Raw genomic sequence first — 15,381 nt, forward strand, 5'->3', positions numbered from 1 at the left:
AACCAGAGAACAAGGACGCGTCAATCACCGCTGCTGCCTTTTGGGATGGAAATGGGATGTGTTCATAGGAGCGCGGCTATTTTGGCTGATGATGAAGTGGGTTGGTTGGGACTTGTAAAAATATCCCAGCAGGCTTTGTGAGGGGAAACCTCATCTGAACTTCAGACTGGTCCGTCTATAATGAGCAGAAAATGTGATGCGATGTGAAAATTACGTTCGACTACTGACTGTGAGCAATGAGGGGTTTCATTTTTGATACATGCTTGAATTGAGCTCCTACCCTGACTAGCGTTAGCAGAAGAAGTCACTGATCATCTGCAGGTAGGAAATGCGCGACGCTAAAGAAAGGAAAAGGACAACAAGACTGTGTGCAGCCACTCCGGCACCTCTGTGAGGCTCTACCAGCTAAATGCTAAAGTGTAAATGCAAACATGCTCGCAGCGATGATGCAAACATGTCACGGTATTTCTTCCAATAGCTTTTGAGATATTTCAAGTCTGCAAACAGACTACAAACAGACCTACACTGCAACCCTAGCATGGCTGACATATTACAGTACACCAGTGAAAGTCCTGCATTCATCATTTTACATGAGTAGTGCAGAAATATTATCAGCAAAATGTACATAAAGTATCAAAGTTAAGCACTCATTGGAATAGCCTCTGTTAGACTGTCATACATATTACTGTAATATTTGTACTGATGCTTCACTCTATGAAATGGAAATACTCAAGTATAGTACAAATACCTCAAAACGTACCTAAATGCAGTACTTAGATGTACTTTGTTACTTTCCACCACTAAAAGTCAGGAAACTGCATCCATTTTTGACCATCCTTTTTCTATTCCCTCTACCTAGTCCCTCAACTTTATGAAAGTGCAACACTAAATTGCTGAAGTGCTCTTAAAAGCCGCCCTGCGTGTCCCCAACTTCATACTGCTCTGACTGGGGGTCAAACAGGCTGAAAACCTGCCTCATGCCTGGGACTTCAGGAGCGAAGACTGGAAGATAATCCGTCCTCCTTTCAGTGTCGGAAATAGGCCGATGACCGTGATGATGACTGTGGCCACTTCAGTACTTGCAGATACATCCATCTAGTAGCAGGTATTAGTAGCCCATTTATGGCCCCGGCACAGCCTAATCCGGGAAGCATGGCTTCAACAAGGCACTGATGATCTAATGATCGCAGCCCAAATTTGACCAGAATTTGGACATCTGTCTGCGTGCTTTACACTTAATTTAGGTGACACGTTTCCCAAAAGCCTGAGCTGCAAAGTGAGAGGTGCACCTAATAATGTGGCAGCTGTGTATATGAAGCACATAACCTATTAAGTCTGAAGAAAACTGGATGTAACAACTCTACTCTGCTGGTGTGTCAGAGCCGGGTCAGAGCGAAGCCCTGTGCTAAGCGCCTGTCAAACACATCCAAAGTCTCTCGGAGATAAAGGAGCCGTCCCTTTGACATTTAGAGAAATGCCATGTATGACAACCTCTAAAAGCTCCAGCAAATCTGTTCCCTCTGCTTCATGTTCTAAAAAGCCTTTTCCTTTCAGGCAGCACGAGAGTGACAAACCAGAGAGCAGTCTAGACATTTTAGCATCTCAAACTTCAGAGCCGTGCGCTCCTCTTTCCCTCCATGTTAATTCAGCCGGGGTCACGCCGCCGAGTGTTTGCTTGAGTGCTTCACTGTGGGATTAGGAGATTCAACAGGAAGACAGGCATTTGAATAATTGTTTTCAAATGTCTTTCTTAATATCAAGATCCCATTACTTACTATTCCGCGCACTCTCTGGTGATGAGCGCTGGGACCGCCAAGTTTGTGTGTGCGTGCGTCCGTCTAATGGAAGGCACTTATGCAAGGCCATGGAGACTCACTCAGGATGCGCCATAAATGGAAGTGCAGGAACACAGAAACACAGAACACTTGATGTGGATTGGCTCATTAACTGCACAAGTGGAAAGAGTACACTTCAGCCACCTTGGGATGAAGATAATGGCTTCGCTGTCATCTGTGCGACAGCACTAAGGTTTGGCGGACATGGCTTTTACCGTTTTCTATACAAACGCCATTTAGAAAGATGCTTAAAAAAATTAAAGATGACAATTGGATCAATGGAAGCGCTTGAATTTCATTGTTGGCAGGGTGGATTAGCCTCTGACAAATCATTAGGCAATGGGGCTTGAACACCGACAACCACCACATTTAACTTTGAAATCCATCTTATATCAATTGGTGTGGTTTTAGCCGAGGGGGGAAATGTTTTGACAATCAGAAAACAAGCTTAATTTAACATTTAGGAATAGAAACCCTACGCCTCAGAGGTATACAGCAATTACTTACAAGGTTGGCATGACGTGCCTGATATGGTTTGTCACAAGTTTATCATGAAATTCAACCAACTTTGCGGCTAAAAATAAAAAAAAGGCAAAAAAACAGGTGGACTAAAGATCATCGCAAAAAACGAAAAAGTCTGAATGTGCAATGGGTTAGAGCCTTGAGGCAAGTCTGATTGCAAAAGAAATTTGTAGCCAGCCATGAATACTGTATCATCATATTACAGCTGGGCAGCACTGACTCGATGAAAGCCCAGATTTTTTTAATCAGAGGATAATACCACGCCTGAACAATGGACACCTTTTCCACACTTTGTTATAGGCAACATTTTGTTGTTGTCAATCTACACCCCGTATACCTTTTTAGTAAGTTTGCGGTAGCGCAACAAGCTGGAAACACAACATGAACATGACCTTATAAAATTGATATTGCGTATGTGTTAGCAAAGTCACCTATTTACAGATCCAGCAGACACAGAGCGTTAGTGTTCATTTGGAGACACGCTTGTCTATCTGACGACTATTAGTCCAACACTGACTCTGTATTTAGCTTTGTTTTGCTCTCCACGTCTTCAGAGGAAATACAGTGTCTTCTGCGTTCTGTCCCTGACGGCCAACAGCTGACACCCAGAGGTGATGAGGACCTACATCTCACTCATCACCAGCCACTCACTTCACTCTCTGGTCGGGCTGAGATTAAGAAAAGCCGTCAGACAAACAAGTAGCAATCACTTACACCACTGGGTTATCTATTACACTTGTTTGGCGTTTTTTTTCCTTTCTCTGCCCCCAATTTTCCATCTTGTCGTCTTTATACCTACTTTCCTCTTCCAAGGCGGAGACGGTTGCTAAGCAACCCGCACAACACAACAGTGCAGCTCTCCAACTTGGCTCTCTGCTCGGTGTGCCCCTGTGGTTTCAGACAATCAAATCCACGAGTGTGCGCATTCTCACAGACTGTGTGTGGGAAAGGTGAAAGCTATGAATAGTTTCCATCTCATAAGCGAAAGCCAGAAGTCCCTTTAGCTTTAAAGAGCTGCCTCTTGACTCGAGAGTAACATCATCTTGCATTCATCTGGGATTTATTACAGGCCATCCAACTCTAGCCTGCCTTAAACAGAGAGGACAAAAATGAACAAGACCGTGAATCTGTGAAGAGATATACGTTTAATTCACTCCAGCTTGAATAAAAACACCAGAAAGCCACCAGTCGTAGACACAGTCATCTATCTAGAGACGTATGTGACATCAAGGCCTACATGCTTCCTAATGCTTCCTGGTAGAGCAAATTTGAGTAATATTGTGTGATAGTAGCTACACAATTGTAGCTGTTATCACTCGGCAACAAATTTGAGTACCAAGAAGTGAAACCTGGATCGGCGCAGTTTTCAAACTTGATTCCTCAGTGTCTAAAGACACATGGCTTCTGATCAACCTGCAAAGAAAACCCGACAGCAAAGTACACCCCACTGATGGCCACACAAGCATTGAGCAAACCACTGCAGTACATTATTAATGCAATTATCCAAATACAATGCGTTTTGTGCTGCCACGTCACCACTCACACAGGTACAAATGTAATCTGAGCACAGTCTTTAGAAAAAATTATCACTGCTGCACCCGCTGACTTTCACAGATTGTTATGAGGTTACAGTAATCAAGCTAGCTGCTTACAGAGTATACATTCGAAAAAATTAGAATGATCATCATGGCTTTACAAAAATATACATTTGTGGGCATGCACAGAGCGACACAGCACTTGGTGCGTCCAATAGTTTAAAAAAGAAGGTAAAAACAGGAGATCCCCATTAGTTTACAAAAGCAAAGCTCAACAACAAATGGCACTTACTGTAACTATAGCAGTTAGGAATCTCCGGGGCAGCATTACAGCCACACACACGTAAACAAATACTCCTACAGATACAACTTAGATTGGAGGTGCGATCAGTAGACAGACACTTCACACCACAGTCAAGGCTTTCTACTCGACCAAATTCATCCAATTCAGGAAGTAGATTCCCCATTGAAATAAAAGATGAACAAAAATTTCCTAAAAGATATTTCATCTTGACTGGATTAAAAAAACAAAGGGCCGCTCACTACTTAAATAACAAAACTGAGAAATATCGGGCCCCAATCCACTTCTTATGCAACCCACATCTTGTCTCACCCAGAATTTTAAAGAAAACCTCCTTGCTTTCAGCATTGACCACAATCTTGGCATATAGTTCTATTTCCCCAAATTAGCATTCCAACAATGAAGTCTCCAAAGACAGAACCCTGAAAATCTGTTCTGTACCAATCTGGTGTGCAATGTTTCAAAATCCTTTAATATTAACTTTGCCAGTCAGAGTACTCTGTAAATGCTGTAAACTTGCAGGTGATATGTTATGGAACTAATGTTTAAGGTAACCGGATGTTTAAAAATGATCCAGAAATGCTTTTCCACCTCGGGACTTCATGTTGCTGATGGCAAAGAGAATCTGACTAAGCCATAATCAGCCTTTATCCATACCAAGCATTCCCGAAATAAATATCACGCGGCAGGTGCTTTAGGGCTCCACCACCGCTGCACTTGGCTCTTGGCCCCCCTCTGTGGCAGGGCCGAGCGGTCCGGCCCACCACAGGGTCAGGGCGTTGTCTTGTCGGATCTCCAGCGGCGTCATCACGGCGTCACCGCCCTCGCCGTCAGAGGCCGAGTCGCCCTCGCTGTCGCCGGGCCACGGGAACTGACGCTGGCCGCTGGATGTCGCCAACAGCGGCATGAAGGGATGAATGCTGTAGAAGAGGAGGATGGAGGAGCAGAGGGGGGTGTGAAGAATGGTAGGAAATGAAAATGATGGAGTGACAAGGGTGCTCTTGCACCTGTTATGCATTTAAAATACATTTGGATGTAAACACCAAGAGGAAATAAGTGATCTAAAACGACTGAATTAATTGAGATTTGAAGTCATTCGCAGCTATGACACATCATTCTTAGTTCATCAGCAATTTCATCTCTTCTACACATTAGATAATGTGAATTGCTACTAAGCAACAGAGCCATTCACTGGATGTTTCATAAACGCATACTGAAGCTGTAATTATTGCTCTCTGATCTCACAAAGCTGTAATAATATATGTTGTGCAATATCACATCTCTGTAACTGGAAGCCGTTTCTTCTCTTATCTGAAATATTCTGGATGATTTGTTTGCATCTCTTATGTTTTTGTGTCAGTGATTGGGGGACCCAAACAGTACGACGCAGCAGGACAATCAGGCTGAAAAACAGCAACACAGTCACCGAACATGATTGAAGGACCTAAATGTGATGATTGCTTACTATTCACAGTTGGTGTTCTGCTGTCTGTAAAGTCCAATATAATCTTAATTCTAAATGTTTGTGACTGTTTGTACTATTTAATAGAAGTTAGTTGAAGACTAATGGACCTCCTGTGTGCTTGTAATTGACATCTGACAATTGGGTTTCTTCACTTTGTACGTCTTTTAATCCTTCTACTCCATGGCAAGCAATCATGATGAAAACAAAACTTGGTGATGGCAGTCAGACATAGTTTTGGGAAGGATCATTTTGTCTGCCCCATCATAACCAAACCTGAAACAGTAATTCATATCCGCTCCTCATACCTGATGCCGTTGGTGCAGTCCCAATGGGTCTGGAACCTGAGCTGAGGTTGCAGTAGCTCCTCATCACCATCAGGAGGAGCCGTCTGAGTGTCCCATACTGACACCATGCCCTCTGTGTCGCCGCTCAGCAGGTACCTGCCTGACCTATGTAGACATAAAAACAATAAAAAAAAATATTCGTACACAATTAACAGGTCACGGGTAATTGATCAGCATTCATACACCCATGTCAAAGTCCAACAAATGGGTCAGTAAACAGACAGACAGTCTTTAGGGCAGTATCGCCACCTCATCACAGTTGAAGCTCACACACACACACACACACACACACACACACACACACACACACACACACACACACACACACACACACACACACACACACACACACACACACACACACACACACACACACACACACACACACACACACACACACACACACAGAGAGAGAGAGTTCTAGTTAGAGAAGTAAACTTACGGGTCCAGGTCAAAGTAGATGCGCTGGTTAGTGGCCACGTTTCTCTTAAGTGAAAACACAACTTTGTCCGGCTCTCTTAGGTCCCAGCACAGGATTTCTGGATCCTAAACACACACACACACACACACACACACTAAATTAATGAATTTCTCACTTAGCTCTTAAACAAATACACATCATTCACCTGTATCGTTACACCTTCATAAATACCACCCCAACCAAAAAACTACAACTGAAACTAAATATTGAATAACAAATACTGAATAAACCAAAAAGGTAAAAACGAAACTAAAAACTAACTATTCATTATCAATAAAAAGGTCTGTGTATTTCTAGTTTTCTTAGTTGTGGGTTAATTTACATTCAGATCTTCCATTTGGATTGCTCATGATGACTTGATATTGATTTCACATAGATCTGCAGTGTACGGTAAATCTATACTCTTGACCCCGTCGCTAAATTGGAAATTCATCAACTGGCGGAGTGACTTGCATGCTACAGTGCAACTTTGGAGATCTGAACGGGGTGAAATAAGATAACAGGTTGTCCGTGGAACATTGTGGACAACTTGTGCGATGTCAAACTAGACGCGGGAGCAATCGGAGAACAGAACAAGCTCCTGTGATGGCAAACCTCTGCAGCCCCCTTGTGAAACACAGTGAAAACTTTAGACTTTCACTTTTGGGGGAATGCCATAATGCCTAATCAGATTCATTACATGCTGACTCATGGCATCAAGACAGGAACTTAGCATATAAAGCTCTTATCCAAAAGCTTTGATAATGCTTGTGTAAACCAATTTTCCAATGCAACAGAGCAAAGTCATTTGTTACCTGCTTAACACACAAAGCCTACTGTTGATGTGTGTGTGTGTGCGATTATTCAAACGAAGCAGCATTGTTACCCTCAGGCCTCTTCTCTGCATGCTGCATTATGCGAGTGTGTGTGTGTGTGTGTGTGTGTGTGTGTGTGTGTGCGCGCATGTGTCCACCTTGCGCCCGCCGGTGTACAGGTAGTTGCCATCAGGGGAGAAGAGCAGATGGGTGAGGCCTCCGTGGTGGCGGGTCGGCAGCAGAGCCAGCAGGGTGCCGTCTTGGCAGGAATAGAGGCCAGCGCAGCGGGAGTAAGAGCCACAGGCGTAAACAGACTGGCAGGGGCTGAAGCCAAAGCAGGAGATGATGCCACTTTGGCCCTGCTTCTTCACTGCAGTGAAGACAAGAGAGTGGCATTTGGCAGGGCTTTCAGCCTTTTAAAAGCTTCACAAGACAACTTCTACTCAAAGTTGGATTTTTGGCAACTCCGCCATTCCTGATTACATCTCTAAGAGGAAAAATATTTCTCAACAATGCACACACACAACTCACATTTGGATTATCTGTTTTGTTTTACTGTTTGCTTCTTTCCCAATCATCCTCTTTCTTTTGGGCTTTTAGCACATTTTTGGCACCTAATAGCAGGAGTGAGGGTTTGGCACAGTCCTGACATGTGTTACATAACCGTTTTTTGAGATTAACCATACATTTCTGCATAATTTACAGTTATTAATTATCAAGCCATAGCCAGAAGTGATCTATCAGGGCAAGATGTTGAGCTGCCAGCATAGCAGAGAAAAATTCTTATTATTTCAGGCATTTTGCATTTGTTGTCAGGTTTGTTTGTTTCCACGTGAAAAGTAAGCTCACATGCTGCACACCTTGCCACTGTTTGCAATAAATAATTGAAAGAAAATCAAGAAGGTCAAGTTGATCCTTGTTCAACTCAAGAGTCATTTTGGTGGTTTCGAATAATTCAGCTCTTTAACTACAAGACAGACTTTACAAAAAACCTGCCTGCAGCGGACTGAAACTTGTTTGAAGTGTGTGACAAAGATTAGGAATTCATTACAGTAAACATTTAGTTCCCTTTATTCTTTTTGTCAGAAGGACATAATAAAAACTCTCCTGGTTGGTTTGTTCAAGGATATTTCAGCATAAGAGATTTGACAACCAGCTGTTGAAAAGCAACTTTTTGTATACAAGAAACCACTGAGTGACATTATCCTGTTTGCAACGTCCCGGGTTACTCATTGTTTGTCGTGTGGGTTTGATTGTACAGGACCATAGCTTGTGAATGCAATCCTTTTTGTAATTTATTCTTCATTCTCAGAGTTTGGAGTGTCCTTGAACAACAGGGACACTCTTCAAAACAGTACCTGCTCTCAAAACAGAAAACACATTTTACATAAGTCATAATTCATTTGTTATCATTAACATTATATATTTCCATCACTTTCAAGAGAACTTTTGATGTAAAGAACCAAAACTAACATGTCTTTAAGTTTACACCCTTGTACGGTGATTTGCAGTTAATCAGCTACAGCACGCAAAACCAATCGTGTGATGCTTTAAAGCTGAAACCGTGTGAGAGCAGCTGATGACTGACCTATGGTGGGTCGCTCCTCGCAGTCTCTGCCAGGACGCTCAGTGTAGAAGACTCGGACAGTTTTGTCAAAGCCGCAGTAGAGCTGCGTTCCATCCGGCGAGAAGCAGAGGGAGTGGGCTGCCGTCAGTTCATCCAGGTGATTATAGGGTCGGAAGCTGGCTCGCAGCTCCCCGTAAAACGCGTCCCACACGTGGACCGGGTTGTCACGGCTACTGCTCGCTAGACTGCGAAAGAGGAGGGAGAGGCCAGACCGGCAAAGAGGGGAGGAGAGGGAGTTATTAAGACATACAGGGAAAGGGCTGAGAGACAACCGGGAATAGAGAGTGAATGATGCAAATTATGAAACAAGGGTGAATAAACTGCTGAGAATACTTAATGGAGTCAATCTTTATTGTCCCTGAGGGCAATTATTTTTCTTCTGTTACAGCTAGCAATTAAGAAATAACATATTTAGTGTGCAGTGAATGAACAGTGTGACAACCAGTATTTGTCTATAAAAGTAAAACAACTAGTGGGAGAAAAAAAAAAGAGTTGTGCTTGCTTCTCAGAGGATACAAAACAGATTCAAATGAAATGAAAAGGCTGAGATTCTTATGAAATATACATTATGTAAAATCAAAAACCCCCAAAAACTTTGATTCATTTTATTGTTTCTAACCTCTACAGTAACACATCCACCTGAATGTATCAATGCATCAAAACACACAGCATTGTGCTATGCCTCATTATGGAGACAAGACCACAGCACATTCTTATTGATTCAAATCAGGGCCAAAGACTGAGCCATGCCTTTTTAACTCTAATTACTGGGCGCTGAACAAATGCCGAAACATCACTGCGACTCAATTAGACAAAGGAAATTAGCCCCTACCGCTGCTGCCGTGTTCCGTTATGGCCCCTCTGAGCCGCAGCTTTATTCCAGAGCAGGGAAATGCCCAATTATAATGCTAGACTGCTGCTAGCTTGGAGCAATGCCTAGAACTCAGTGCAACTTAACCGAGCCATAACAGTGGCCCTTATTCCCTCTCTACAGGAGGGGCATCAACAACACACGGCTTTTGGCAGACAGAGAGTTCAAGGAGCGCAGGGGGAGGAATGAGAAACAAAATGGGAGATGTGAAAATAGGGGGGGAAAACAGGTTTGCTGCGTTTAACAATTACAACCATAACCTTTTATCTGGCTGCCTCAGCCCATAACGATCCACTCTGAGCTTGTCCGACCACCTAGCTATGCCCTGCAGGAGCTCCTCTCTGATATGTGGCAGTGATCTGAGGAAGATGAAGAATATCTGCTGTCGGCTCCTACTGGCGTCATCATCCTGGTGACAGACAGGTCTTTGCATGGCTTTGGCAGATACACACAGGCCTCTCAAGTGGTTCATTATCCACATGAGTCGTTTGTTGATCGTTGTGCTGTTTACACAACTCTCATCTCTGGACATGCAGCTCCTGACCCCCTCCACCCCCCCCCCCGCCCCACCCTGATCCAACACAGTGAAGGCTGTCTGGTGTTGGGGTGGAGGGGTGCCAACGCTGGGCCTTGATCAGAGGGATCTGTCGGAGGGTGGAGGCTGTAACTGGAGGAGGATGGGAGCTGAGGGAGGAGGTGTACACACAGTGAAAACTGTTGGCAACTTGACCTCAGCTCGTTAGCACGGCCCTACCTCTCTCGCCACAGACGATATGCATTCTCCACGGTGACGGCTGGGTGTTACTGATGTTGGCTTTGCTTCACAGCGCACGCACAAACACACAGTGATGTCATAATTACCCCATTTTAAAAGCCTGCTAGAGCGCGCGCCTGCACACACACGGCAAGAAAGAAAAAAAGAGAGATGAAAAGAGAAGCCCCAAGTCAGGGAATCATGAGGCCCTTTAGGTGTTGTCTGAACTCAGGAGAGCTGTTAGTGGGCTGAATCATGCTGAAAAGCACCGTGGGCCTCAAACAGCCGAGTGGATTGCGACGGAGTCAGACGAGACGAAGGCCAACTCTTCACTCATAATGAGAGACATCACAAAGCTTTTACAGCTTCTCTCCACGCTCACAGCCGGCTCCCACAACGAGTGCAAATACCACAGGGATCAAAAAATGAGTCACAAGCATACAACAATATCTCCCATATTCGGATAGTCGATTAGACCAGCTCACACACACAAACACACACAGTGTCCCACTTTAACCATCCAAGAACTAGATTAAAAACACCAATCACTGACTAACACCAGCTTCGATAAACATCACAGTACTTTTTCCGTGTATACACCCTGCACCATCTGGCAGGTTGACCTTCAAAGTGAACTTTAAATGTCTCGTCTATCCAGCTGTTAAGAGCCGGGGCTCAGGGCACGGTCTGACACAGATCAAGTTGAACTCACAAGCATGTGTCTGGGTCCAGAGAGTTCATCTTGGGGTACCAGCAGTAGTCGTAGATGGTGTCTCCCTCTGCCATTCTCAGCACTGGACTCTGCCACGGCATGAAAGAAAGAAAAGGCGACAGTCAGGAATGAAAGGACAGAAACACTCATTATACACAATTGTGATGGCCGATGGGATCCATCAGGGCTGATGCTGGTACTGAACAGGCAATTGTAAAATTCAATATCAAAAGCCAGTGGCACCATGTGAGAAATGGAGCAATCAAAGCTCAATTTTCTACCCTTTTCACAAATGGTTTGACATCTCTGTAATGGAGGAAAATGGATTATATTTCAATTATTTTTGTTCAGTGATCCCAATCTACCAGTCTGTAACACAATTAAGAGATTGGCTCACCACTTGATAGTTCCTAAAACCTAACTGACAGATTGCCCATTTCACCAACTGTTGAATCTTCAGTAATACCTCAAGCTGATGCCTTAAATTGATTGAAATGTTAGTGTTTTAGCCGATTGTAACACAACATATATGCAGAAATCAGGTTCAACAACAGCATACTGACGGCGTTTGTATAGAAGGTCAAACAACACACAAGAGGTTTTGATCCTACGTATGTAAAGGTGACTTAAAAGGTGTGCAAGAACCTTTTTGAAACAGCTTTAAATAAAAGTGTTTGTTCATGCAAGTTCTTCTTCAACTTGTTGCCAACATTCTTTTTCTATCCTCTACACAAACATCTGAGGAACCCCTGATGGTAAGATATCTGTGTGCTCACCATCTCAGGAAGTAAGTCCCAGTTGTAGCTGTAAATCTCTGGAGGGAGGTTGTACACACGGAGCACATTGTCTGCACTGTTGGTCAGGATGCAGGAACCATCAGGAGCCCTAGTTTAGAAAAGGAGGGAGGATGAGAAAAAGATGATGGTGAACTAACAGCGGTGAACTGAGAACATGTACACATTGGTTCTAAAGTACATTGGCCGTTAGGACTAAAAGGTGCTATTTATAGCATTCTTAAGGATAAATGTCACAACTGTACTTGATTGAGATACTGATTTATCTTGACCATGAGATTAAGATTGTTACTAGTGGCCTCACTTATACCAAAAGTATTGTCTGCACTCGTGTTCCCACTATGGCCTGAGGATGACAAACACAGTGGAAGTTATTTTCCTTGTTTCATTTGCACTGAAAGAATGATTTTCTCAGTAATTCAGGACATCGATATCTGTGCTTGATATCCGCCCCTAATGGCCTATTTATTTATAGTAATCATACTAATGACTCGCAAATTTAATAATGATGTGAAAGTTTTATACTTAGCACCTTCTACACATAATGCATTATGTGCCATGTTAATTTTAGAAGAGATTACCATTTGCAGCCTTTTAGGTAGTTCTCTGGAAGGTTGGAGTACTCAGTCCAGGAACCAGTCAGCATCTGAGGGTTCTGGGTCAAATCTAGGCTTAGGCTGGAAGCAAGATAGATAGAAGGGCAAGTCTCCAGTTAAATTTGTTTAAAAAGACAGGAATGGGAATCACACAACAAACTGAAAGACAGAATTTTCCTTCTTACAAATGTCGAGGGCATAAAATGAATGCAACCACAAACATGACTTGTGGTTCTGCTTAGAATTTGTTTAATCAAGTTAGGCCTGGCCTAGCCTAGGCTAGCATAGCCTGGGACAAAACTGTTGCTGTATATGAACCACAGCGTCAACTTGCCAAAGCCCAATAGGAAAACCTATGGTGAATTTGACCATTTCACTGGCAAGGACTGAGCTGCTCCATTTAGACACAGTGTCACTATACAGTGGAAAGGATTGTTAATTACATATCACACCACTACAGGTTAATTCCATCATTGTACATCCTGTGTCATCTTGCCATTGTGATGATTGACAGTATTAAATATTGCATATATGTGAGTAAAGCTTATCATTGACTAACTAATCATCAGTGTTTAGCCTGATTAGTTAACAGCTTTGTTGACACTTAGTGATGCCAGATGGGAGACATTTTATATATTTCTATACACATTAGATTATGGTGCACGGGCTGCCTTACTTACTAATATTAAAATATCATATGTAATACTTTAAAAAATCTAATTATGACATTTCAGGGGTGTCACTGTATTCAATGGTCATAGTTTGCTTTGGCCACTTGAGTGTGTACTGAAGAGCAGTAGCGCTTCTGGAGAAGAGAAGCTACCAAGCAGAAAGCGGTACAAATAGGAAAATACCAGCTAATAACAACAGGAATCATCAAGATGATTCACCAGTGGCACAGATTTGCAGCGCTTTATCAAGCTTTATTATTTTTCATACTATATGATCATCTTGCAGTTACCAGAACCTCTTGCTCTGCAGGACAGCTTCTTTCTCTATTTCAGAAACATGTGTTTAACACATCTTCATAATCATTACATAACCCCCCCCCCCAGCCCCCCACAAAACTCTGCTTGAGATAGCTCACTTGATGGTATGTCTCTTGTATATTTATCCGTAGTTATGTGGAAACAGAGGTTAAAAATAAACCTGACTTCTTCCTCCACTTACTGCTGTCCTTCACTGGGACTGTCTGCAGATCTGTTACCGTTGTGCTCCTCCTCTGGTTTCGCCTCTCCTTCTTCAAAGGGGGCATCACGCCCCCCATCTCCATTCTGATGGCATTCTTCCTCACCTCCCCCACTGACAGCCACCTCTTCCTCCTCATGTTGCAGTGTTGCTCCTGTTCCTAGCATCAAAGAATACATGTGTGCAGGTTAACTCATTAATCTTCAAGATAAACCTGAATCATAACCTGTGATATACATCCAAATGTTTTTAATCGAATGAACAGATTTCTTTCCCTTTCTTGTATTTAATTTGATACATGCATTTGCAGATACCCTACTTTGAGTTGGTGGGGCTGGGTCTTCCTGCAGCAAGTCAGCCTCTGCTGGTGTTTCTCCATGCATCCGGATGGGCTTTGCAGCCTGCTCCAGCCCCTGTTCCCCCTCACTCACTCTGGGCCGCTTAGCAGACGGAGGCGCCCCTTCCTCTGAGGCCTCACGTACCTGTAAGCTGTCACCTTCAGGTAGAGATGGCGCCTGTTGAGGGGGCTCATTATCTGCTTCTGCGTCCTGCCCTGTTCCCGCCACACCTCCGCTTTCACCACTTCCAGCTGAGTCAGACATCTCTTTGTTTATCAATCTGTCCTGTCAAGTCCAAGTGCTCTGTGTCAGATGGTTGGCTGTCAGACGTGGGTGAGGTAAGTGCTACTAGGATAATGCTTCTTCCTGCAGTGTGGGTGTTTGAGTCTGCTGGGGGTCGAGGACATCACAGCACCAAATAGCCTAGAAAACAGTGGGGCGGGCACAGATTGAAGGCAGGGGGGGGGACAAGGCAGGTCAAACCAATAATGGAAGATGGAAAACACGTAGGTCAAAACGATGCAAAAACACATTTGTCAAATAAGAGCAGTGCATGTGACGTTTTTTTGTTAAGAGGAATACATAAGTGACGCCAAACGGCACGAGCAAACACCCCACTGACACCTGTGGCTAATCGTGACGTGCCTACCACTCCAAACTAGCTTAAATGTTAATTTCGCTAAGTTTACGCTACAAATTACATCACAAACCTGTACGCGTTTCACCCCATGCACGCTCTGCTGCCGTTGTATAACTTTAATTATGTTGTAAAAGAAGGCAAAATGCTTCAATGTCCTTTAACCGTCAGTCCACAACAGAAACAGCTACCACCCCACGTTAGCATTAGCCTATGCTAGCAGTCTGATGCTAACGCTACCTACCCGTGTTGTGGCGTGCCTGGCCTTTGGTTCTGCTCGTCCAGCTATAAACACTTTTCTCTTCGACGGTGTGGAAGTTTCAGCAAAAGCAAAAGCGGGAGAGTAGCATACAAAACTATTCGACGTCCTTCTACGTCGGGACTTTCTATTCACCAATTCATTACGAGTTGTAAACACTGGGGGCGGCCATGTGTTCTAAAGTATCGCGAGAGTTGCGCCAATAAGCGGTGGTGTGCTCATGGCTGGCTCATTCTAATACATAGAAGCATAGTGCTGTGTTTATATCATGTTTGCTGTTCACTCCTTTCTACTTTTGCACTCACACACAAATCCACTTCATAGATGA

General features: G+C 43.6%; 1 protein-coding gene across 1 annotated transcript; it reads right to left on the minus strand.

Annotated features, from left to right (window-relative positions):
* Positions 1-4,708: 4,708 nt before the first annotated feature.
* Positions 4,709-15,168, minus strand: wrap53 (WD repeat containing, antisense to TP53). The gene is made up of 11 exons (XM_070929906.1): positions 15,039-15,168; positions 14,139-14,580; positions 13,802-13,979; positions 12,617-12,712; positions 12,018-12,126; positions 11,242-11,330; positions 8,866-9,089; positions 7,436-7,647; positions 6,445-6,548; positions 5,964-6,107; positions 4,709-5,113 (listed from the first exon to the last, which is right to left on the minus strand). The coding sequence occupies exons 2-11, from the start codon at positions 14,419-14,421 to the stop codon at positions 4,888-4,890; spliced, it is 1,665 nt and encodes a 554-aa protein (XP_070786007.1). The 5' UTR covers positions 14,422-14,580; positions 15,039-15,168; the 3' UTR covers positions 4,709-4,887.
* Positions 15,169-15,381: the final 213 nt, after the last annotated feature.

This window comes from Enoplosus armatus, chromosome 23, assembly GCF_043641665.1.
Source record: "Enoplosus armatus isolate fEnoArm2 chromosome 23, fEnoArm2.hap1, whole genome shotgun sequence".
Classification (NCBI taxonomy): domain Eukaryota; kingdom Metazoa; phylum Chordata; class Actinopteri; order Centrarchiformes; family Enoplosidae; genus Enoplosus; species Enoplosus armatus.